The sequence below is a fragment of the Saimiri boliviensis genome, chromosome 1 (genome assembly GCF_048565385.1).
Source record: "Saimiri boliviensis isolate mSaiBol1 chromosome 1, mSaiBol1.pri, whole genome shotgun sequence".
NCBI lineage: Eukaryota > Metazoa > Chordata > Mammalia > Primates > Cebidae > Saimiri > Saimiri boliviensis.
The window spans coordinates 45,634,708-45,657,170 of NC_133449.1; the positions used below are offsets into that span (position 1 = coordinate 45,634,708).

The 22,463-nt window shown below is 49.1% G+C and overlaps 1 protein-coding gene across 4 annotated transcripts in view; it reads left to right on the forward strand.

The window, feature by feature from the left end:
- PRKCE (protein kinase C epsilon) overlaps positions 1–22,463 on the forward strand; it is a 533,961-nt gene that overhangs the window by 319,356 nt on the left and 192,142 nt on the right. For all 4 annotated transcript variants that reach the window (XM_003926751.4, XM_039477786.2, XM_010337457.3 and 1 more), the window contains 4 exons: positions 3,712–3,871; positions 6,170–6,204; positions 7,531–7,616; positions 11,983–12,112. In XM_003926751.4, coding sequence (XP_003926800.1) covers positions 3,712–3,871; positions 6,170–6,204; positions 7,531–7,616; positions 11,983–12,112 — 411 coding nt within the window. The remainder of the gene's footprint in view (positions 1–3,711; positions 3,872–6,169; positions 6,205–7,530; positions 7,617–11,982; positions 12,113–22,463) is intronic.

Sequence of the window (22,463 nt, forward strand, 5' to 3'; positions counted from 1 at the left end):
TGTGTGTATGGTATTAAAATAAGGATCCAGTTTCCTTATTTCGCATGTGGATGTCCAGTTTTACCAATGTCATGTATTAAAGATAATATCCTTTTTCCATTGTATATTCTTGGCACTCTTGTTGAAGATCGGTTGACTCTTCTTGGCCTAGAAGAATTGATGTCTGTTAAAATGCCCGTACTTCCCAAAGCGACCTGCAAATTTAATATGGTTCCCATCAAATTCTCAAAGGCGTTTTTCAATAAAAACATACAAAAAAAATTATAAAAGTCATATGGAACCATGAAAGACAAAAGCAATTTTGAGTGAAAAGATCAAAGATGGAGCCATCACATTTCCTGATTGCAAAATATAGCACAAAACTTCAGCAATTAAAGCAGTGTAGTACTGGCATTAAAAACAGACATATAGACCAGTGAAACAAAATAGAGATCCAAGAATTAAGTCCACACATATATGGGGAGCTACATTTTGGAAGAGACCTTTCCTAGTGGAGGGAAATGCTGAAGGGACCCGTTGCTGGTGATGGACTCCAGGCCCCAGTGGGAGTCCTTGAGGACTGAGGGACCTAGTGGCTCCCCTCTTTACCTTGTAGAGGCCACGTCCTTCTCCACCCATGGATGACAGAGCTGAGGATCCTCTTGCCTGACCAGTGGCTTTCCTGCCCAGAGAAATGTGGAATTGGGGTGTTTTCACCAGCCACAGGCACCCCTTTCTCCTGTCGCCTGCTTTGTAGCTTTGCACACGAGCCTCACTTGAAGGATGAAGTTTTCCCATGTTTTGTCTCTCCTGTGACCTTCTGCTTTTCCATATCTGTCATTAAATGTGACTTAAAAAGCAGACAAATGCTCCTTTGGGGCAAGAGTAATAGCAACCTTGGAGGAAGTTGAACTGAGAACCCTGACTTACAGGAGTTATCCTTGGCTGTCTGTCTAGCCTGCACCTGAGGCTCCTCCTTCCATGCACCCCCCATCCATACCCCGCCAACTTTAAACAGCTTCCCTCCAGTTATCGGTGTAGCCCACTGAGAGAGCTTTAAAATGAGTGGAGTCAAATTAATTGGTTGCCATATTACCCTATTGAATTGATACAAACACAGATTAGGACGTTTGGTTTCATTGCTAGTCATTTCTATAACATGTTGAGAAATAAGCCTGTTAGGAAGGACTATAACCACCATTACAACAGTGTTTCTTTGAGAAAATTAGATTGGACCCATCACCATTTTAACTGAAAATAGTTTCCCAGGATGAAAACAACTAGTAAATTTGAGAGATTTGGAAATCAAATTGTATCTTAAATGCATTAGGGGGCTGGCTTACTGTTCAAATGTATTCCATGGTGAATCCTGTGAAAGGAGTTAAGGATGCTTTTTTTCCAAAAATACCCTGCATCCTCTGGCCTACCATGCCCAGGGATGATGTTTCTGGATTGGATTTCTGTAGATAAGTTTGTAGCAAGTAAGGGCTACTGAATAGATTTGGTTGTTGGTTATCACATTTTATTCTTGCTTATAAAAATCGTAGAACATTCTAAATATTGTGAAAATACGAAGCAGAACAAAAACTTGCCTATGATTGAGGCACCGCATGGCAATTGCCCTACTTCTGCTGTCTGTACACTAGAACAGAACTGGGTCTTCCTGTGAGGCTTTGGTCAGCTGGTCAAGACCCCTGGGTTGGAGCAGGGTAGGAGGTGGTGACCTTTCTGTACCCAGAAGGTCAGCAGTGTCAGAGACTTTCTGAAGCAGTAAGCACCAGTTGAAACCCAGTCGGGCTACGGGTCAAGAAGCAAGGGTTCCACAAGCAGACCTGCACCTGGGTCATCTGAGCCTGTGTTGAAGATGCCAGCCGGGAACGCCGAGGGCAGATTTCCAATAAACAGTTGCCTGTTTGCTCGGAGGCTGCTGCTTCCTTGAAAGCACACGCTGCACATTTGGTCCCATTCTCACCTTTTACCTCCTTCAATTTCACCTGCCCTCTACCCTACCCTCCAATAACAAGATGCTCTTGGATTGATTCATTGTTCGGGTCACACATATGACCTCCACTTCAGGGAGCCTTATGTTCAGAGAGGGCCGGGAGGGAGCAGTTGCTTCTTCCCCTGAGGACTAGCCCTGTCATGGTGCGATGTCAAGCACTGGCAGATCCTAGAGATAGTTGGGGGCACAGAGCCAGCCTTCCAGTGCATTTTAAGCAGAGCTGTGCAGGGAACCTGTTAGGAGACCTTCTAGAAGGTGTCAGCAACCTAGGAAGAAACTCAAGCCTGCCCACTGTGCCCTCGGGGAAGCCACAGGCAGCTGGACTCTTCAGTGGTGAGAGCCACTCAGATGAGAGCTTGGGGACTTGCTGTAAGGAACACAGGCTGTCCTTCAGAGCAGCGTGTGGGTGGAGGAACACTGGCCTCTCTCTCTCTCTAGGTTAGAATCTGGGCTTTCTCCATTGAGTAGCTGTGTTACAGGAGTAGGTTTCTCACTTTGCATACCTGTAAAATGGGGCTAATAGCAGCACTCTTTAAGTGGGGTTGTTCTGAGGGTTCGGTGAGTTGCACTAAGATATAACACACTTAGCATAGCCCTTGCCACAGCGTAAGCCCATGGTAAACAGTTATCGTCGTCTTAATCAGCTCAGGCCACAATAACAAAACACCACAGACTGGGTGTCTTAACCACCAGACACAGCCTTCTCACAATTTTGGAGGCTGGATGTCCAAGATCAGGGAGCCAGTATGGGTGGGCGCTGGTCAGGGCTCTCTTCCTTGCTCACATGGTGGAGAGCTCACTCACTCAGGTCTCTTCCTCCACTTCTAAGGTCACTAAGCCCATCATGGAGGCTCCACCTTCATGGCCTCATCTATACCCAGTCATCTCCCAAAGATCCCGTCTTTAGATATCATCACCTTGGGGGTTAAGACTTTGGTATATTAATTTTAAGGAAGCAAAAATATATAGCCCATCACAATGATTCTTTTAGCAACTATCTCTGAGTCCCCCTTGCAAGGCATCCTCAGTTGGTGGGGTAGTCTCAGCAGTGGAGGGAAGGAAGGTGTAGGGAAGATCTTTTTCACCCCAGTGGGATCTCACAGTCCAGGGTGGTGGTCTTGAGCCTTCAGGAAACCGCTTTCACTTTGTTGTTTTTCTGTCTCCTTTTGACCTCTGGGAAAGGCTCTTGGTTGGCTTAGTCTAGGTAAGAGGAAGAAGGAAGAAGTCAGATTTATTAGGCAGCTCGGAGTGTGGAGATTCATCTCATGGGGTCCTCTCAGCCACCCCATGTGGCTGCCACTGCCGTCGCCATTTACAAAGGGAGATACCCTCAGATGCTCAGAGGGAGGAAACACCACCTATCCAAGGTCACACTGCTGAGGAGTTACACTAAGATGTGAACCTTGAGCCTTTTGATCCCCAAGCCCTTGAAAACAGCTGCAGCCTGTGTGTGTGTTGGTGGGGGGAATGGGGCAGCCACCCCTGGAGCAGAATTTGGGTTGGATGGAATCTGAACATGCAGCAGGGACAGGCGCACTCTGGGCCTTCCCACCCCATGTGTGCTGGCTCACTCCAGCTGCTCGATAAGACTCCTCAGACCCCTGTGTCCCTCCACACGCAAAGGCTACCTCCCACCCACCCCGGGGATGGAGTAGCTCTCCAGCGGGAGCTCATTTTGAAGGTGCACTAACATAGATTCTGTTTTCTTCCCTGCTCTTGTCCTTCCCCAGCCCCTAAAGACAATGAAGAGCGCGTGTTCAGGGAACGCATGCGGCCTAGGAAGCGGCAGGGGGCCGTCAGGCGCAGGGTCCATCAGGTCAACGGCCACAAGTTTATGGCCACCTATCTTCGGCAGCCCACCTACTGCTCCCACTGCAGAGACTTCATCTGGTAAGCCGCTCTGTTGGGAACCTCTAGTTACGACATCTCTGTGGCAAGAAGTCGGGGATGGGGTCTAGGAGATGATGTACCTCATTTAAAGAATGCTGGCATGCCCTGTTTCTTCCTTATCTGAGTACAGGGGACTATTGTGGAGGCCTACATGTGTGTTTGGTACATGGGGGGAAATACATGGAAAGAAGTCATGGTTTCTGGTGACTTTATTCCTAGAATTATATCTTATCAAAGGAGTTAAGATTTTATAAGCAACAAGGATATCGTGACTCTGTGCGTATGTGTGTGTGTGTTTCTTTTTCTGAGACAGAGTCTTCCTCTGTTTCCCAGGCTGGAGGGCAGTGGCATGATCTCCACTCACTGCAACCTCTGCCTCCTAGGTTCAAATGATTCTCATGCCTCAGCCTCCCAAATAGCTGGGATTACAGGAGCACCCACTATGCCTGGCTGATTTTTGTATTTTCAGTAGAGATGGGGTTTTGCCATGTTGGCCAAGCTGGTCTAGAACTCCTGGCCTCAAGCGATCCACCCACCTCTGCCTTCCAAAGTGCTGGGATTATACGTGTGAGCCACTGCACCCAGATGATGGCATGTTTGTTTTAAAAAAAGAATCCTTATCTTTTAGAGACACAATCTGAATTATTTACAAGTGAAATGATCTGATGTCTGGGATTTGTTAGGAAATCTGGAAGGAGGCTGGACGTAAGCTTGGTAGCTCATGTCTATAATCTCAGCACTTTGGGAGGCCAAGGCAGGCAGATTGCTTGAGGTCAGGAGTGCGAGATCAGACTGACCAAACATGGTGAAATCCCGTATCTACAAAAAATACAAAAATTAGCTGGGCATGGTGGCATGTACCTTTATTCCCAGCTACTTGGCAGGCTGAAGGCTGAGGATTGCTTTAACCCGGGAGGTGGAGGCTGCAGTGAGCCAAGATTGCACCACTACGCTTTAGCCTGGGTGATAGAGTGAGACTGTCTTAAAAAAAATCTAGAAGGAGGGGCGGGGTTAGGATAAAGATGATCCAAGACCAGGCCCATTCCACTAACAATACCAAGGCTCAGAAATGAAAATGAGACTGGCCTGATATCCTCTAGCTAGGAAGTATCAAAAGTATGATTCTTTCCCTAGTAGTCTGACTTTTAATGCTTATACTTTGCTTGACATCCCACCAGCCTTTTTGGCAAGCTGTCTGAGCCCTTTGTAAAGATTGCCTTCACCCTTGGATTCAGTGGGGGAGAGCGAGCGAGGCCAGGTTGCAGTATGAAGCCAGCCAGGGACATCTGAGCTGGGTTCTGAGGACCCCCTTCGATTCCTGAGGTGTCCAGGAGTCACTTGTCTTATTCTCATAGTGTCACAAAGCCAGTCATGCGGGTTGGCATAGACAACTGAGATGATACAGCTCAGAGCAAGCCCAGCCCAACAGAGGCAGAAATGCCCCGTTCTAGCTATAGATACTTCCAGTTACCAGGGCAGACCTAGCTGTCTGAACTCCACTTGCTGTATTTGATCATGAACTGAGTGGTCGGCCTTACAGATGCAGGTCTTCTCTGAGCCCATGGGTGAACGCCACTGAGCTCTAGGTTCCCTGGGGTGGAGCCCGAATAACTTCTGGCTCCCACTGGGCTGGGAACTGCAGGGAGCTCCCTGCCCAGCTGTAGTTCATACACTGAGGACAGGGGTAAGGCTGGGTTTGTATGAGTGTTCTGTATCCATGCTGACTTTCTGTCTTGCCCTGGGAACACCACCCTGGCCATGGAAGGAGCCTCTAATGCTGGCCTTGAGCTAGACAACCTCTTGAACCGCCAGTTTCGGCAACAGACTGGCTTAGAACCATGGGTCATTGGACTGCCCAGGGAAATATACCTGCCAGCTGCAGCCCTCCTCCACAGTTAGAGGGTCCACAGAGCATGCCCTGGGAATGGGAGAAGAGGAATGTCCATTCTATCCACAAGGAAAGGTATGCTTGGCTGGTCAGTGCCTACCAAGAGCAAGCAGGGTCATTTGTGGCTTTCCAGAACATTGCTGACCACACAGGAATAGCTCTCTGTGTAGGAAATCAAGCTCTGACATTGACCAAACCTTGCACCCTTTCCAAGCACTGGGGCTGCCCTCTATGGCCTTCTGGAAGGAGACATTTAAGGCACCTCGCAAGTGGGAGAGAAGTGACAATATGCTGTGGACTCCATGTACGTGGTGCAATGTGGGTGGTGGCCAGAATCGGGTGGTTTTCTGTTTGTTTTTTTGACCTGGTAACATTTCACGCTTAAAAAGACATTGTATTCTTGTTTTCAGGGGTGTCATAGGAAAGCAGGGATACCAGTGTCAAGGTAAGAGGCATTTGTGGACTAATCTTCAGAGGCCCATGGTTAGATCCAGATCACTACACCCGCAGGAGGCAGGTGCTGGCTCTGATGACATTTGGAGGCTGTCTGCATGCTTATACTTCCTCTCCAAGGGCAGGACCGGCTCTCTCTGCTCCCACTTGGCCATTGCTTCTACATATCTGGGAATATATATGGGAGGTATCTTGCAGGTGCCACCTATCTCTAGGTATCCTTGTGGTCTCAGCAGGTCCCCAATCCACCCAGCCTTTGTGTCCCAGCTGGAGCAGGTGGCACTTTCATCTTTCTGAATGAGACATACTGCTTCAGTTGGAGGCTCTTTGAAAGTCCTGCTTTGTCCTGAGCTGGGTCTGTGTGTTCTCCCAGCTCCCTCCCTCTCTCCCTCCCTAAAGAAGCTTCCTCACCTGCTTCTTGTACTCGCGATCACTGAAAGGTCCTTGTTAAATCCCTTCTTTTTGGTCTTGGCTATGTGATCATTAGCTCTTAAACATTTAAAGCTCACTTGGAGGTATTGAAGATTATTTCGTTTCGGTTAATTGACTACAAATGCCAGGTTAAGTTGTACAAAATTGGAGGGTGGAAATGTGGCGTGGTCATGCGGTGGTTTCTCTGAGGTTACAGCAGGGAGGTTTTTCCATCTCCTCGCCCAGCACTGCTGGGGCTCACCCTTGGGGTAGTGTCTGGTGGAAGTTGCTGTTCTTTGGGGTAACACGCACACAAACAGTGACTTACCTCTTCAGCCACCTATTGCCCACATTGCCCCGTGACACTAAAAACACATATAGGCCACTTCTTGTGGACATCTTAAAGTCGATGGGAATTTTAAAGTTTGATATGTCAGGACATAACCAGCTAAGAAAAGCCTCAGAGCTTCTTCCCCGCCTGCCACAGTTCCCCCTATCACATCAGCCACCCTGCGTGGTCCTGAGTGGGGCACGAAGCCACTGCAACACCTTTAATAGGCAGTGCTCCAGGGGAGAGGGCTGGAAGGAAGTTCTTCCCTGACCTTGGTGTATTGAAGTGAGAAAATTGATCAGTACTCCCTGAACTGGAGAGAGCTGCTAATGTCCTTTGAGTATAAATGGTACCTTGCTCTCTGGAGCATTGGGGAATGGCTCTGATGGCTCTGATAGCACGGGGTTTTGAAATAGCTGCGTAAAAGACTTTAGGGAGCGTATTCAATTAAGGCTCAGTGGGAGAGGGGCCTGACTCCCCTTGTCCCTCCACCAAGCCCTGAATAGATTCTGGAAGGGACACTCCCTTCCCCCTTCCCCGAGTGTTGCTCAGCCTTCCTGTCTTTGCCTTTTGCAGTCTGCACCTGCGTGGTTCACAAGCGGTGCCACGAGCTCATAATCACCAAGTGCGCCGGGTTAAAGAAGCAGGAGACCCCCGACCAGGTACGTGTTTGCGACACGGAGATTCTGGACTTCTGCACCCCCACCTCCTCACTTCACTGCCTCTTCTGTGGTTCCCAAGGAAAATCTTTTCTCCCTGAGACCCTGTCGTTTCATTGTGTTGATTAAAAACGAAGGGAGCTGCCCACAATCTTCCGGCATGAGACACCGTTGGCAGGCTGAGCACGGCTCCAAGTCAGTTCTGTCCCCTCGGATGTTACGCCAAGTGTAGTGTGACCCCAGCACGGAAGCCCACAAGAAAAATATGAATTCTTTTATCTCATTATCTCATCAGAACTAACGTGGCTAACCGATGTGTCACTAGCTCCTCACAGGTAATAAATAGTAATGGAAACGCAAGCAGGAGCCTTAGCTTTAATGAGCTGATAGGGGAATGAACGGGCCCAAGGAATACTTAGAAGGCGGAAATAACCACAGTAATAATAACAGTCAGCGTTCGCCGGGCACTCCCCATGCCCTGATGGAAGCACTTTAACGTATATTATTTAATCACATAATAACCTGGATGAGGTAGATGTTATTATCTTCATTTTTTTTTACAACAGAATAGAAGCACAGAGAGTAAAATTAACCTGCCCCAAGTCATACAGTGAAGAGTCACGTTGAAACCCCGGCAGTTTGTTTGAAAGCCTGAGCCCTTGACCATTGCACTATGTTGTCTCTTATTCTTAGAAACTAGCAGCAGATTGCCTAGTTTGGTAGGGGTAAGGAAGCAGGAAAATTGAACAATTAGGAGAATGACAGTCTCACTGATAGATTAAAAAACCTTTTCGAGTAAGATGACAAGGTATGGGTGTGGATGTAGGTATTATCAGAACACCGATTTCAAAGACGTGCTATTAATTCTAGGGGAAATAAATTCTGTGTAGTCATAGGCTGTTAGAATTAGGGGTTGGAGAGAAAGGCCTTGGGTAGGTTTATACTCAGCTGGTCTACAGTCTGACTTCCAGCAGGACTGACTTACAGAGACCTTCTACCTGCTTCTTAATAATTCAGTCAAATAGCATCCTGGCATCTAAAGCGTTTCCCATCTTCTCTCTCCTTCTGCTTTCACACTGTCTCTGGAAAGCAGCAAAGGACAAGGCTTAGACTGAGCCTTCCGTGAAGGGTAGTCTGAGCCCAGAGCACCAACATTGTTTGCAGGGGCTCTCCTGAGGTTAAAATTGCAAGCCAGCACCTGCGCCTCCTGACTCCTGCCCTAAGACCATGACGCCAGTCCGTCATTGTTGCTTTCACAGGGAAATGAAAGAGAAATGGCTTCCATGCCGTCTGCCTTATTTCCTTCCTATGGACATTCCATTGAACGTTTATTGGGTATGTCCTGTACGACAAGCTCTAGGCTGTGTCCCATGGAGATAAGCAGGGTACACGAGTCCCTCCCTCAAGGATCTCACAGTCTCATCACCTGCAGATCTCTGACTCTGTGGGACTCTAAAGCTCTTCTGCACTGTTTTGGAGGGAAAGGTCTCATAAGAAGCCAGGCCATGCAGGTTAAAGGGTTGCGATTTGAGATGTTCAGAACCCAGCTTAATCTGCGACCCGGTGCTTCCGGCCGTCTTTCCTGGCGTTTTGAGCAGTGGGAAGAAGTCTCCAACGAAGTCTGTTTCCAAACTTGGCATGTATCACCAGGGCACAAGTTGCCAGGGACTGAGAGAGGAAGGCTCTGGGCTTCTGAGCTTGGCAGAGTTGACTGCCAGTCCTGGCTCTCCCCACCACCATCTTGTGCTTCCTGAGGCTAGCTTCCTGTAATGCCAGCATATCTGGCCCCTCAGGGTCATGGGTGTGCCCTCTGCTGGGTTGCTAAGCTGCTGGGGACCAAACTTTGAGGTCATTCTTTTGTGTAACCACCTTTAGCGTGATGCCTGTGCATACGCACATCATACACATACACACACCACAGACACGTGTAGCCCTAAACACCATGCTTTTAATGCCCTCCCTCCTGTTAAAAGGTGATTTGGTAACGGTGTTCCTGGGTGTTTTGCACGACGAACACCTGACTGATCCACCCCCACGTGCCGTAGCCCGCAGCAGACTCACACCCTGCCTGCATTTCCTGGTGTGGTCACCAAAGAATGCTGTCTCCCCTGGTGTCACCTTTTTTTCTTTTAATCTCACAATTCCTTGTACCCCTCTCTTCCTCTCCATGTTCTCTTTGTGAATCTCACTCACCCCACTGTATCTGTGTCATCCTCAGCAAGCGCACATTTGGCGCGTCGCCTGCACGCATGTGATCTCCGTGTTGGCCTCTCCGTCTGTCTGATGCTGTGGCATGCCCTTATGTAGCCTCCTTCATCCTCCTCCCTCTGTTCTGTGATACCTGAGAGTTTTTAGTGGTCCCATCTGAGAATTCTGTAGCTCTTTCTACCCCCACACTGATTTCTTGGTCACCTGGGACAAGTTCCCCACTTTTTCACCTTAGTCTGTCATTCATAGCCCTATGAGGCAATTCCCGGCAGACCAAGACTGTTCTCAGTGTGGGTCCATCACGCCTTCAGGGTTTACGTAGGAATAGAGTGAGCACAGTGATCTCCTGCGTCCTTAGCAGTGAGGTAGACCATGGCAGAGTCAGCATGTCTACATTCACCAACAAGCACGCCTAAGCTACGCATCTAAGGATGGGTGAGTACAGTTGTTTTCAACAGAGCTGACATCCTTGTTCCCAGGCAAGACCCTAAGTGAGACCATCCGCTTCGGTAGGGGTCAGTAAAATCCTGGTGCACTGGAGGGATCAGCTGTTCCTTGGCACTGGGTGATAGGGAAATGTCAGGAAGACACACAGCCACGTCTCCATGCCTGCCTTCAAGCTCCCTTTCCAGCTCACATTTCACCACTCGTTAGTTCCCCACGGGGGCCTGTCACTCACCAGTCAGCCAAGGAGCCACGGCCCAGCTTCTTTGCCGCATGCCAGCCACTCCCTCATCCCCAGGATAGCCAGAGTGATCTCCCCAGCCCATGGATGTCTCAGGTGATGGTGCCCTGCTGATTTTGAGAGGGGCTGAGGGGTGCAGCTGCTCCACTAAAGACAGATGGAGGGTAGCACTGTGGAGGGCAGAGATGACCCAGAAAAGTGGCCGGCAGACTCTTGCTTCCATGGAGTGTGTTATGCTTCTAGCCTCTTCCATCCCTGTGGTCTCACCGACCTGCCATCCTGTGACACTGGGTGAGATGGGAGTGGGGAGCCATCCTTATTTGCCATGTGAGAAGTCAGGAAACCTGCCTGAGACCTCATGGGTGGGTCATGGCAGACCGAGGCCCCCAGTAGCATACCCAGACTTCTGTTGCCTCTTCCTTCCCCTTCCGTCTTGACACCATCTCTTTACCCCTTTTAAGTAATCCATGAGAGGCAGCATAGCAGTTGAAAAGCCTGGGCTCTGAATGCAGATTCCTGGGGATGGAAGCCTGCGTTTGTCTCTCATCAGTTTACCCGCGTGTTTCTTGATTTTGCTGTGAAGTTGGGGTAACCATGGACCTGCAATGTAGGGTGGTGGTGAGGTTTAACGGAGATCATGGTGCCTGGCCTGTGGTCAGCGCTGAGACCTTAGCGTTCTTAGTGCTCATCGCTCTGGACGGGCCATCTTCCTCCTGACTGTCATCCATCCTAACAGATCCACAGTTTACACAACATTGTGCGGGGTTTACACGCTGCTGCACAGAATCCCGTGACTACCATTGAGCTGCCTGGAGACTTTTTGCCTAAGTGGGGCTTCCAGGCACACAGCAGCATTGAAGGTGCAAATTGTTTTCTTGTTGTGAGACAGAGTCTCGCTCTGTCACCCAGGCTGGAGTGCAGTAGTACAATCTCAGCTGGCTGCATCTCCGCCCTCCTGGTTCAAGAGATTCTCCTGCCTCAGCCTCCCAAGTAGCTGGGATTACAAGTGTCCACCACCACTCCTGGGTAATTCTTGTATTTTTAGTAGAGATGGGATTTCACCATGTTGGCCAGGCTGGTCTCAAACTCCTGACCTCTGGTGGTTGGCCCATCTCAGCCTCCCAAAGTGCTGAAATTACAGGAAAGAGCCACTGCATCCGGCCTGAGATACAAATTGAGGACAGTGTACTGTGATTGCTTAAAGTCTTGAAGTCCTGGAGGGGACCACGTTGGGGAGTAGGCCCAGCCTTGCACAGTCAAATGGAGCAGCCACCATTGAGTTAAGAGTGTCAGGAGCGAAGGCCAGGGTAGGATGGAGGCTCTTTCACCTCAGGGCAGCTTTCAGAGCCAAGCTGGGACCTGCCACCTACAATGACACGTGCTCTCTCAGAAAGAAGTTCTGCGAGAGCTCCGATGACGAGCCCTCTGGGGCACAGAGGCACTCGGTGGTGACCCTGTGTCTTGCTGTCCCTGCAGGTGGGCTCCCAGCGGTTCAGCGTCAACATGCCCCACAAGTTTGGCATCCACAACTACAAGGTCCCCACCTTCTGCGATCACTGTGGCTCCCTGCTCTGGGGCCTCTTGCGGCAGGGTTTGCAGTGTAAAGGTAAGTTGCTCCCTGCCCTGCCCTCAGCCCCCTGCATGTCCCCTTCCCTGCTACCTGCCCCTAATCCCTGCTTTGTAAAACCCCTTGTCTGTTCTCATAGCCTAGAGAGTAAATTCCAGATTTGGCCAAGAACTGAGCACAAGCCTTTGTTAAGCTCACATTAGTAACTCTGAGCGTTTGGTAGGCAGTCTCTGGGCAGAGACCAGCCAGGACTGGGTGGAGGGAAGCACCGAGGAAGGAGGAGAGTGGACCCCACGCCTTAAGATCACTCACAGTCTGGGAGACAAGATGATCTACAAAAGCATAGGCATAATTTAAGGAAGGATATATCGGGGCAGAAGGAAAGTCATACTTTTGGAGTTAGGCCGTGAAGGAAGTGACAGCTGTGAATTGGGGCTCTTCTGGCATAGTCCACGGCTCAGTGCTTACTCTTTGAAAGGGCCGTTCTAGAACCTTGTCACGTGAGATAGCTTGATGCTTCGTCACTGGCTTGGAACATAGGGGTTATTATCCCCATGGCCCTGGTAAGGAAACAGAGGCTCAGAGACTAAGGAACCTGCTCACATCATGCAACTTATTAGCAGAAGTAGGATTTGAACCTTGACTCTTGCTTCCTGGATTCCTTCCTGTTTCCTGCTGTGCCACCTGCAAACAGCGTGCTCAGATGATCGTGCTACGTGCTGCAGGGAGCCACACATAACACAGGGAGGTGGAAATGTATTCTGGAGGCCTGAGGAGTGTGTCCCGTTTTATAAGCCATTCCAGCCTGCTCACAGAGTTGGACAACTGTGAACTACTAGACAGGCATATTGCATGGATGTTATTTTAAAATAGTGTTTTATTGTTTACATGGAATATATTATTAATAAATTCCCATTGTAGAGAAATTAAAAGAATAAGTTTAAGAAGATAAACCTAGGACATAACAAATGGTCATCAAAGTGATCCCAGTGAGAAACTATGAGAATTGGAAGTAAGATCGTGGCTGCAGTGGGAGTAAAGAGGAGAATGAATGTAAAATATCAGGGAGGACTAATTTACTGGATGTGGTGACCAGATGCAGTTTGGCAGACAGTGATAGCATTCACTGAGGTGCAGATACAGAGGGAGGATGGGGTTGGAGGCAGCGATGGAGCCTGAGTTGGGGACATCTTAACTCGAGGTGCCCATGGCAAACTTACATGGAGCTGTCTACTTGTTGGACATTCTCATTGACACTTGGGGAAGAGGTCTAGACTGAGCATTTCCATGTCGGTTTTGTCAGGATCTAAGCAATGGAAGCTATAAAGGCAATGTCATTCTTCAGGGTAAGTACCTTGAGTATGAAGAAAAAAAAGTCAAAGATAACCCCATGGGGGCCAGTACCAACATCCAAGGGTGGGCCTGCCACAGGAACAAGAGGGAACGACTCATGAGTAGGAGGAAAAGTAGCCAAGAATGGCACCATGGAAGCCGAAAGAGTAGAGAATGTTTAAGAATTTTGGGCCGGGCGTGGTGGCTTAAGCCTGTAATCCCAGCACTTTGGGAGGCCGAGGTGGGTGGATCACGAGGTCAAGAGATCGAGACCAACCTGGTCAACATGGTGAAACCCCGTCTCTACTAAAAACACAAAAAATTAGCTGGGCATGGTGGCGCATGTCTATAATCCCAGCTACTCAGGAGGCTGAGGCAGGAGAATTGCCTGAACCCAGGAGACGGAGGTTGCGGTGAGCCGAGATCGAACCATTGCACTCCAGCCTGGGTAACAAGAGCGAAACTCTGCCTCAAAAAAAAAAAAAAAAAAAAAAAAAAGAATTTTATAAAGAAGCAGTGCCAAATGCTTTCCAAGAGGTTATTTAAAATAAGACATGAAACAAGGGGTTGGATTTAACAACGATGACCTCAGCAGGAGCTGTCTTAGTGGGACAGTGGGGTGGAGCCCAAGCGCTGTAGGCTAGAGTGAGAATAGAGGGAGAAGTTTTATCAGAATGTTTTAGACCAGGTGTCCCCAAACTACAGCCCGCAGGCTGCATGCGGCCCCCTGAGGCCATTTATCCGGCCCCCCCGCCACACTTCAGGAAGGGGCACCTCTTTCATTGGTGGTCAGTGAGAGGAGCACAGTATGTGGCGGCCCTCCAACGGTCTAAGGGACAGTGAACTGGCCCCTGTGTAAAAAGTTTGGGGACGCCTGTTTTAGACAGTTAGGAAAAGGCAGTGGCAAAGGAGAGATGGATGAGGGAGGAGGGAGAGGGGATTGACTGCTGATACAGGATGGGTGGGGAGCGGGGATGGGTCTTGGGGAGGACACTGGACACCGCCTTCCCAGATGGAGGGAAAGCCTGGCCACCAGGCCTGGGCACAGACGCATCTATGTTGTCAGGGATAGGAGTCCGGGAGGAGGTGAGAGGACAAAGTCATCATTTAAGTTTTGAATCTGTTAAGGGCATTGCAAGGAGATGCCCCTTATTTTCTGAAATAGGAAGTCTTTTTTGAAGTAGGAGGGAGAAATGGGGATGTGAGAGGCACAAGGAGGGTGGCGAGGGCTAGGAGTAGCCATTGTGGGGACAGAAGACCGTCCAGCCACTAGACATGAGGAGGTGCTGCCTGTGGACACACGCGGTATCCTGTGAGCCTCCCGGCACCCTTGGAGGTGGAGGCGGAGCCATTCCACTTCCCCACTGGAGTATTCTTTCTAGCATGTGACCTTGAACAAAACGGGGCCTGCCTGGAATCCTTTAGATGAGATGAAGAGAGCAGAAGGGAGGGGAGCCAGGAGTCTTGAGTGTCTGTAGCAGAGGAGCGACGCGCTTTTGGAAAGATGAGTGTGGTTGCTGGGAAGCAGGGCCTGCTTTGGAGGGAACCCTGCTGAGCTGATGTCTGGGTTTTTTGGTAAATATATTAATTATTGATCAATCTAGGGAACCTAAATGAAGATACCGTCATCTCATAAATATTGATATTTTAAGAAAGCAGCCCAGACACCCGGATGTCACTGTTAGAGCTGTGGGTCCCTGATGTCCCCGGAAGAAGGAGGGCCAGGGACCGGACCACGCATTCAGCTCTTGCTGGGCAGGAAATGCCCTTGGCCCTGCTCAAGGAAAGAAGGGAGAGAATGAGGATGCTGGAGCAAGGACATCTGTCTTTGGGAGCTCAAGAACCCGGAGGGGAACTCAGGCCACACGAGGGCTAGAAGATGAAAGCTCAGACCTGAAGCTACCCAGCCAAAGTGTGCAGACTTTTACTCTCCTGTGGCTCTGATGTGGTGACTTGGCCTTTTTCCCCTTGCTGCTGTTCTGTGACCCTCTCCGTCTCCCTCTCCCTCCCTCTCTATTTAATTAAGAGACTGTATTTTTTTAGAGCATTTTTAGGTTCACAGCAAAATTGAGCAGAAAGTACAGAGAGTTCCCATATTTTGTGTCCCCAACACACGCAGCGTCCCGCCACTAGCATCCCCAGCAGAGCAGCACACATGCACAGCCACGGAACGTGCACTGCACGGCATTATCACCCAAAGTCTGTGGTTTACCTTGAGATCCACTCGTGCTGTTGAGAGTTCTGTGGGTTTGGACAAATGGACAGTGCTTGGCGTCTACCATGATAGTATCATACAGAGTAGCTGGATGGCCCTGGAAAATTGGCTGCTTCTGCTTATGTCTTTAGATCCGTTCTCCACCTTAAGCCTTGGTCCTATAGACTCCTTAACCTGTGGAGAGGGGTCATGACCAGAAGAGGCCAGCGTGGGCTCAAGGCAGGGGCTGCTTGTGCCCCAGTCTAAGCCTGGTTCTGCTGTTATGATTACTAAGAAAAAGAAACCAAGACTTAGTGACCTGCAAGCATCCCTGAGCAAGTCCCTATGAAGCTGGCTCTGGCACCCAGGCAGCCTGACCCTGCACCTGGCTCTGGTAGGTGCTCTGCACCACCCTCCCCTGCTTAGGAAGACTCAGCCAGGCTTCCTCTCGTGCTGGACCATGCTGGCAGGGCCTCCTGGGCTGGAGCCCTGGTCCCCTGGTCCTGGCGAGAGGTCATCCATTGGGCTTGCTGCCCTGTGGCTTCAGCTTTTTTTTGCCATTCCCATTCCCATTCCTGGAAATAGATTTCAGTATTTTCAGCAAAACAGGTTTCTTCAGAGCTTGGGTCTACGAGGAAGGACCCATGAGACTGTCCTGGTCACTCTCCCTCCAGTCTAAAATAGTCTGAGCCACACAGGTTCAAGCACTGTGTGGGTGCCCTCCCGGACACTGTCCCTTTGTCAGCCAGGTAGAGGGAGCATAATTATGTCTGCTTTTACTGGCAAAGAAATGGAAGACTTAAGAGAGCACACGGGGCATACAAGGGGCACTCGGCCCTGGGGGCGGTCCTTTTCCTGCCCACAGCCACAGAGGGGCCAGAGCCTTGGAGGATGCCCACACGATCGTTGGGTAACAGATCTTAACTGAGGAAAGAAAAACACTGGCATAAAGTGAGCAGGCAAAATAGTTCATTTCTTTTCTTCCGTTTTGTGATTCGAGTGCCTGCCATGCCTGAGTCTCTCCAGACTCATTCGTGGGTCCGTCTGAGCCCCTCGGCCACGATGAAACGGTCCAGAAATAGCTTCCCAGCTTCCAGGATCAGCACCACCAGTCTCAGGCGTTTGGATCCTTTTCATTCTCCGCTTCACTGGAACGGTGCTGCCTTCTCCCATCTCAGTGTCACTGGCACCGCGGGCCTCTCTGGGGGCCCTTTTCCACCTGTTTTATTTTTCCATTGACACATGGAGTCAGTGCCCCCTGGAGGCAGAGACACAGGATACCTTTTGATTGTAGTTTCCCTCTTTAGAGAAGACCCAGTTCTCACTTGCTCCCGTCCCATCCCCCACACTGATGTCTCAGCACAGCTGCTCTGAAGTCATCGGGCACCAAGGGGCAACTTAACAGGAAAGCCAAACCTCCCGATGGAGCCTGCAGTCTTCTCTGTGGGGACCTGCAGAAGCAGAAGCCCTGCTTTTTCTCATCCTCATCTGGACTGAACATGGCACCTGCTGTCCTCCAGGACAGGCATCGAGGGACAGGGAGGCAGGTGCACTCCGTGAAGGCCGGGACTGGAGATTCCTAAAGAATCTTCTTCCTTGCTCCTGCCTCTCTCAGAGACACATCTTAGTAACTGCTCTGACCTGTGGCTGTTTTCAGGGGCCAAGGGGACAGGGTGTCCCCTCCTCTCCAGTAAGTAGTGAACAGGCAAACCCTCCAGGAGTGGTGGCCTGAAGAGATCACAGGCTAGGAGTTGGGGAGCTGTCCTGGTTTGGGTACTGCCTGGCTGGGGATGGCAGGCAGGTCACCCTGGCTTGGTGCCCTTGGCTTCTAACCCCAACTGTCTTCTTCCCTTCTGAGGACAGTAATAAAAGTAGGAAAAATGGAATGATCTTAGCCACATACCTTGGGTTGACTGTGCAGAACCACAGGAAGGAAGGTCTGCCTTCCAAAAGGAAGGCCTGTCTGTCTCCCTCTTCCTTCCTTCCTTTGTTTTCTTCTTTTTTCTTTTCTTTTTTTTTTTTTAAATAAAAAAGTATTTTGGCTACTTAAAAACACAAAGAACAATTTTTAATTTTCAACTTTTCTGAAAATGTCAGTCCGTTACTATTTTTTAACAGCTAGGCCCTTGCTGTAACTTCAACTTTTATTTTTAGAATTATAAAGCACACAATACATAAATACATTCTCACTGTCAAAGATCCAAGCAAGACCGAAGTTAGATATATATTAAAAATATTAAAGGCTTTCTTTATATTCTCTTCTCACTTTCATCCTCAGACTTCTAAAAATGTGCGTGGGTCCTCTCAGGCTTTTTGTGTGCTTTTGCTGCACGGAACTCACACACACTGTGTTAGAGTCTATTGCTGATAAATGATCCCAGGACATAGTGGTGTGAAACTGCCTCCGCTTACTTTCTCAGTTTCCACTGGTCAGAAATCTGGATGGAGCTTAGCTGGGTGCATCTGACTCTCATGAGGTTTCAGTCAAGCTGAGAGCTGGGGCTCTTTTCTCATCTGAACACCCAACTGGAAGAGGATCCACTTCCAAGCTCTCCCACGTGGCTGCTGACCAGGGACATCAGTTCTCTGCCGTATGGGCCTCTCCACGTGGACTGGCTTCCTTCAGCGCAAGCAAGAAAGTGAAAGATGCCCCAGACACAAGCCAACGTGACATCTCATCCCTTTTGATGTTTTCTGTTCATTAGAAGAGAATCACTATGTCCAGTCCTCTCCAAGGGAGGGAGTTACATAAAAGCATGAACACCAGGAGGGCAGGGGCAATCAGGAGGCAGCTCAGGGCTGCCAGGCACACCTGCACCTCCCCACCCAGATCCCCTTCACCTCCTCACTAATGCAGTCACGTTGTCTCGGGTCTACCCTGACCATTTTAAATACTGATGCTCTCCAGCTCTCATCTCTTACTTCTGCCTTTTTTTATTCTGGCATAGCATCTTCTAATATTCTAAATCAATTTTTTTTTAGTCTGTCACCCAGACTGGAGTGCAGTGGCATGATCTCAGCTTTGAGTTCACTGCAACCTCCACCTCCCAGGTTTAAGCGATTCTCTTGCTTCAGCCTCTGAGCAGTTGGGATTATAGGTGCGTGCCACCACCACACAAGGCTAATTTTTGTATTTTTAGTAGAGACGGGGTTTCACCATGTTGGCCAGACTGGTCTTGAACTCCTGACCTCAAGTGATCTGCCCGCCTCGGCCTCCCAAAGTCCTGAGATTACGGGTGTGAGCCACCACACCCAGTCTAAATTACTTATATAATGTTAATTTCTTTTTTTGTGAGACAGAGTCTCACTTTGTCACCCAGGCTGGAGTGCAGTGGCACAATCTTGGCTCACTGCAACTTCTGCTCCTGGGTTCAAGTGATCCTCCTGCCTCAGCCTCCCAAGCAGCTAGGATTACAGGGACCTGCCACCACACCTGAGTAATTTTTGTATTTTTATTAGAGATGGGGTTTTGTCATGTTGGCCAGGGTGGTCTTGAGCTCCCAACTTCAAGTAATCCACCTACCTCAGCATCCCAAAGTTCTGGGATTACAGGCATAAGCCATCATGCCAGACCTTGTTAATTTCTCTCTCTCCCAATCTAAATATAAGCTCCATGAGGACAGATTTTTTTTGTCTGTTTTGTTCTGTCTACCCAGTATCTAGAACAGTGCCTGCACACCGACACTCAATACATGTTTGTTTATTCCGTCCTACGTGTGTAGTCGTATAGTTTGATTTTCTGTAATATGTCTTGGAATATTAACAAGGCAGTACACAGAAGTCTACATCACTCTTTCAAATGATTGCCTAAGAGTCCACATGGTGGATATTCCATAGATTGTTGAAATGTTTCCCTCTGGGGGGATATTTAATGGTTTCTGTGTTGTTGCTATTTTAATATATGCTGTCACAGATATCCTCATATATGCCTCTTTGAGCATATGTGTGAATAACTATGAAAGACAGGCCCCTAGAAGTCAGTCACTGGAAGCCCTTGTCTTTTTGTGGTTGAATTATGCAAGGAGGAAGTTCCGTAAGGGCCCTTTTCCTTACTGTTTGCTTTAAAGTCGAGCCATGTTAATGGACTGTTTTACCTTCCCTTTCGTTGACATTTAATTTTGTGTGGCTTGCACAGTGGGCTTGGGACGCTAGCTCCCTGTTAGCTGTTGGGTCCTGTCTGAAAGGTATCATTTATGCCACTCTAGTACTGCTACTTCTATAGTGTTAGAATAACTCAAAGGCATGGCATCCTGGTTTGTGTAAGGTGTTGTGGTGAACCTGGAGATAAAACGTTACTTTAGTTCTCTAGAAACATGCACTATACTTGGTCATTGAACGTATTAACACATGACATAATCGGCAGGAATTCAGGCAGTGAGTCAGAAATAAGTGTGAGCAATTTATAGGCAAGAGAGGGCCTGGAAAGGAGCGTGGGGAGAAAGAATGCCACAGAAATGCTTTGGTTGACTCAGAATCCTTTGCAGTTGCATCCACAATGCCTGGGGACCATCAGAATGTCCCCTGCACACGTGGTAGATTGACTGAAGATTCAGTCTGAGCTTTCATCTGAGGAATGCTGGGTAGCAAACAAGTGGCCGATTGTGGTCCCCAGAAAACTCTGAGTCACGGTTCTGGTGTGATCAGGACTCCCAAATCTCTTTCTGGCAATGACATGTGGCCCAGCGTGACCCCAGGGGCCATCCGTCTTACCTCCTTTCTCCTCTTCGGCCTGGGACTTTGCGGTCATTCACTCCTCTGCCAATTTCCATTGCACAAGCACACAATTTCCCATTTGCAAATATTTGCTCTCTGTCTGTGAGTGTGGCATGACTAGAACCTGTTATGAAATCATATCATTGCCGTGGCTCACCCTCAAGGGCCAAATTACCCCAACATAAAGAAATTCCTGCAGCATACATGGGCCTGCGCCCCTCCTTAGGCGTGGCTCTGTCGCTGTTCCCAGAAGGTTGTCTGCTTGCTTTGGAGGAATTCCCACGAGCCTGACCTGCTTTTGCTTCAATCACAGCTGTAAAAAGTGTGGAGACATGGAAACCAAGCCTCTCTCAAGGACGCTAGGATGTGTAATAAATAGAAGGTGAAAGTCAGAGTGCCCAAACCCCAGTGTGTCCCGAGACAACATGGCTGCTGCTACACCACCCAGCACACAGTAGGTCCTCAACAAATGTGTGGTGAATATTGGGTAATAGCAGAAGAGTGCTTCTGTTTTTTGTAAGAGCCCCTGGCAAAGCAGCTCTATTTCTTCCTGGCACAACTTCGTCCAAATGAAACCAGTGAAAATGAGCAGTGAGAGACATTCCGGAAAGAGAAGCCTTAAAGGACAGCCTAGGGCTGGGAGTGGATTGGCAGCCGGGGCTCACAGCCTTTGGCCTTCGTGCTCCCCACTAGTGTTGTGGGGGAGCGGGAAGGGTGGGGGAGTGGGTGGCTCATTTGGCCACATTAATGCGAATGCATCTCAGGTTTCTTTTGGTTCCAGCTGGGACGCGCACTGTTCTTTGCTGGTCCGTGGCCTCCCAGTGGCACCTGCAGCTTCCAGGAGCCTGTCATGCTCGCACTGTGGCTGCCGGGAGTATCTGGAGCTCTCCTTCCTCACCAGCTTGGCTCTGATATTTCCAGACTTTTCAAAGCACTTTCAAAGTCACCATCTCACATCATGCATGCTAACTGAGGTGCGATTGAGATTTCTTTTTACATATTAAGATGACTACATAGCTCAGGGGAAATAGCAGCGTTTCTAAAAATAAAAGGCAAAGTCCCCAAAACCAAAACCAAAAAAACCGTTGTCTCCTTTGCCAACCTGCCAGCCCGTTGTTTTGTCAGGACAGACAGATCTGGCATTTCAACACCAGAGGGCACTGGTGGTCAAGTTATGCAGACAACTTGGTTGCCCTTGTCAAGAATTCTCAATTTGGCTCCTTTATTCTTCTCCTTTCTGTCACCTCACAAAGAGGCAGAAGACAGCCTTCAGGGGTTTGGTGGGTGGGGCAGACGAAGTGAATGAGCGTCAAAGGGCAGCTGATGCAGTGGGACAGGGGAGTGGGGACAGAATCTCGGGCACAGTGCTATTGCTGGAGTCTCTGATGAGCCTGCTAATGAGTTATTAGTGATAACTCCGTTAGTCAAGTGGGTGCCATGGCCGGGCTGCGGTGGAGGTTTCTTGTTTGTTTTTGTTCTGAGAAAGTCACCCTGCCACCACCTCACCCCACCCCCACCTTTAGCTCAGTGGGCATCTTGGGTGCAGTGGCTTGGTTGAACTCTCCAGGCTGGGTTGTGGGGGCTCTCTCCAGACGGGACCAGGTTATGCAGAGTGTTCTGGAGGTCTGGCTGCTCATCTTGCCTGGCTTCACTCCAGGAACAGTTTTTGTTTTTAAAAATTTTTAGTAGACTTCATTTTTGGGTAGTTTTAGGTTCACAACAAAATTGGTCAAAGGAATCAAGAGTTTCCACATACCTTCTGCCTCCACACATGCACTGCCTCCCTCACCATCAGCATTCTGCACCAGAGTGGTGTATTTGTTAATGGTCAATGAAGCTTCATGGACACATCATCTTCAGAGTCCATAGTTTACATTAGGACTTGGTGGTGTTCAATCCATGATTTTGGACAAATGTGTAATGGCATGAATCTACCGTTACAGTATCTTACAGAATAGTTTTACTACCCTAAAAATCCCCTATGCTCTGCCTCTTCATCCCTCCCTCTCTCCGAACCCTTGGTAAACACAGATCTTTTTTGTTTGTTTGTTTTTGTTTTTTTGAGATGGAGTTTTGTTCCTGTTACCCAGACTGGAGTGCAATGGCGCGATCTCAGCTCACCGCAACCTCCGCCTCCTGGGTTCAAGCCTT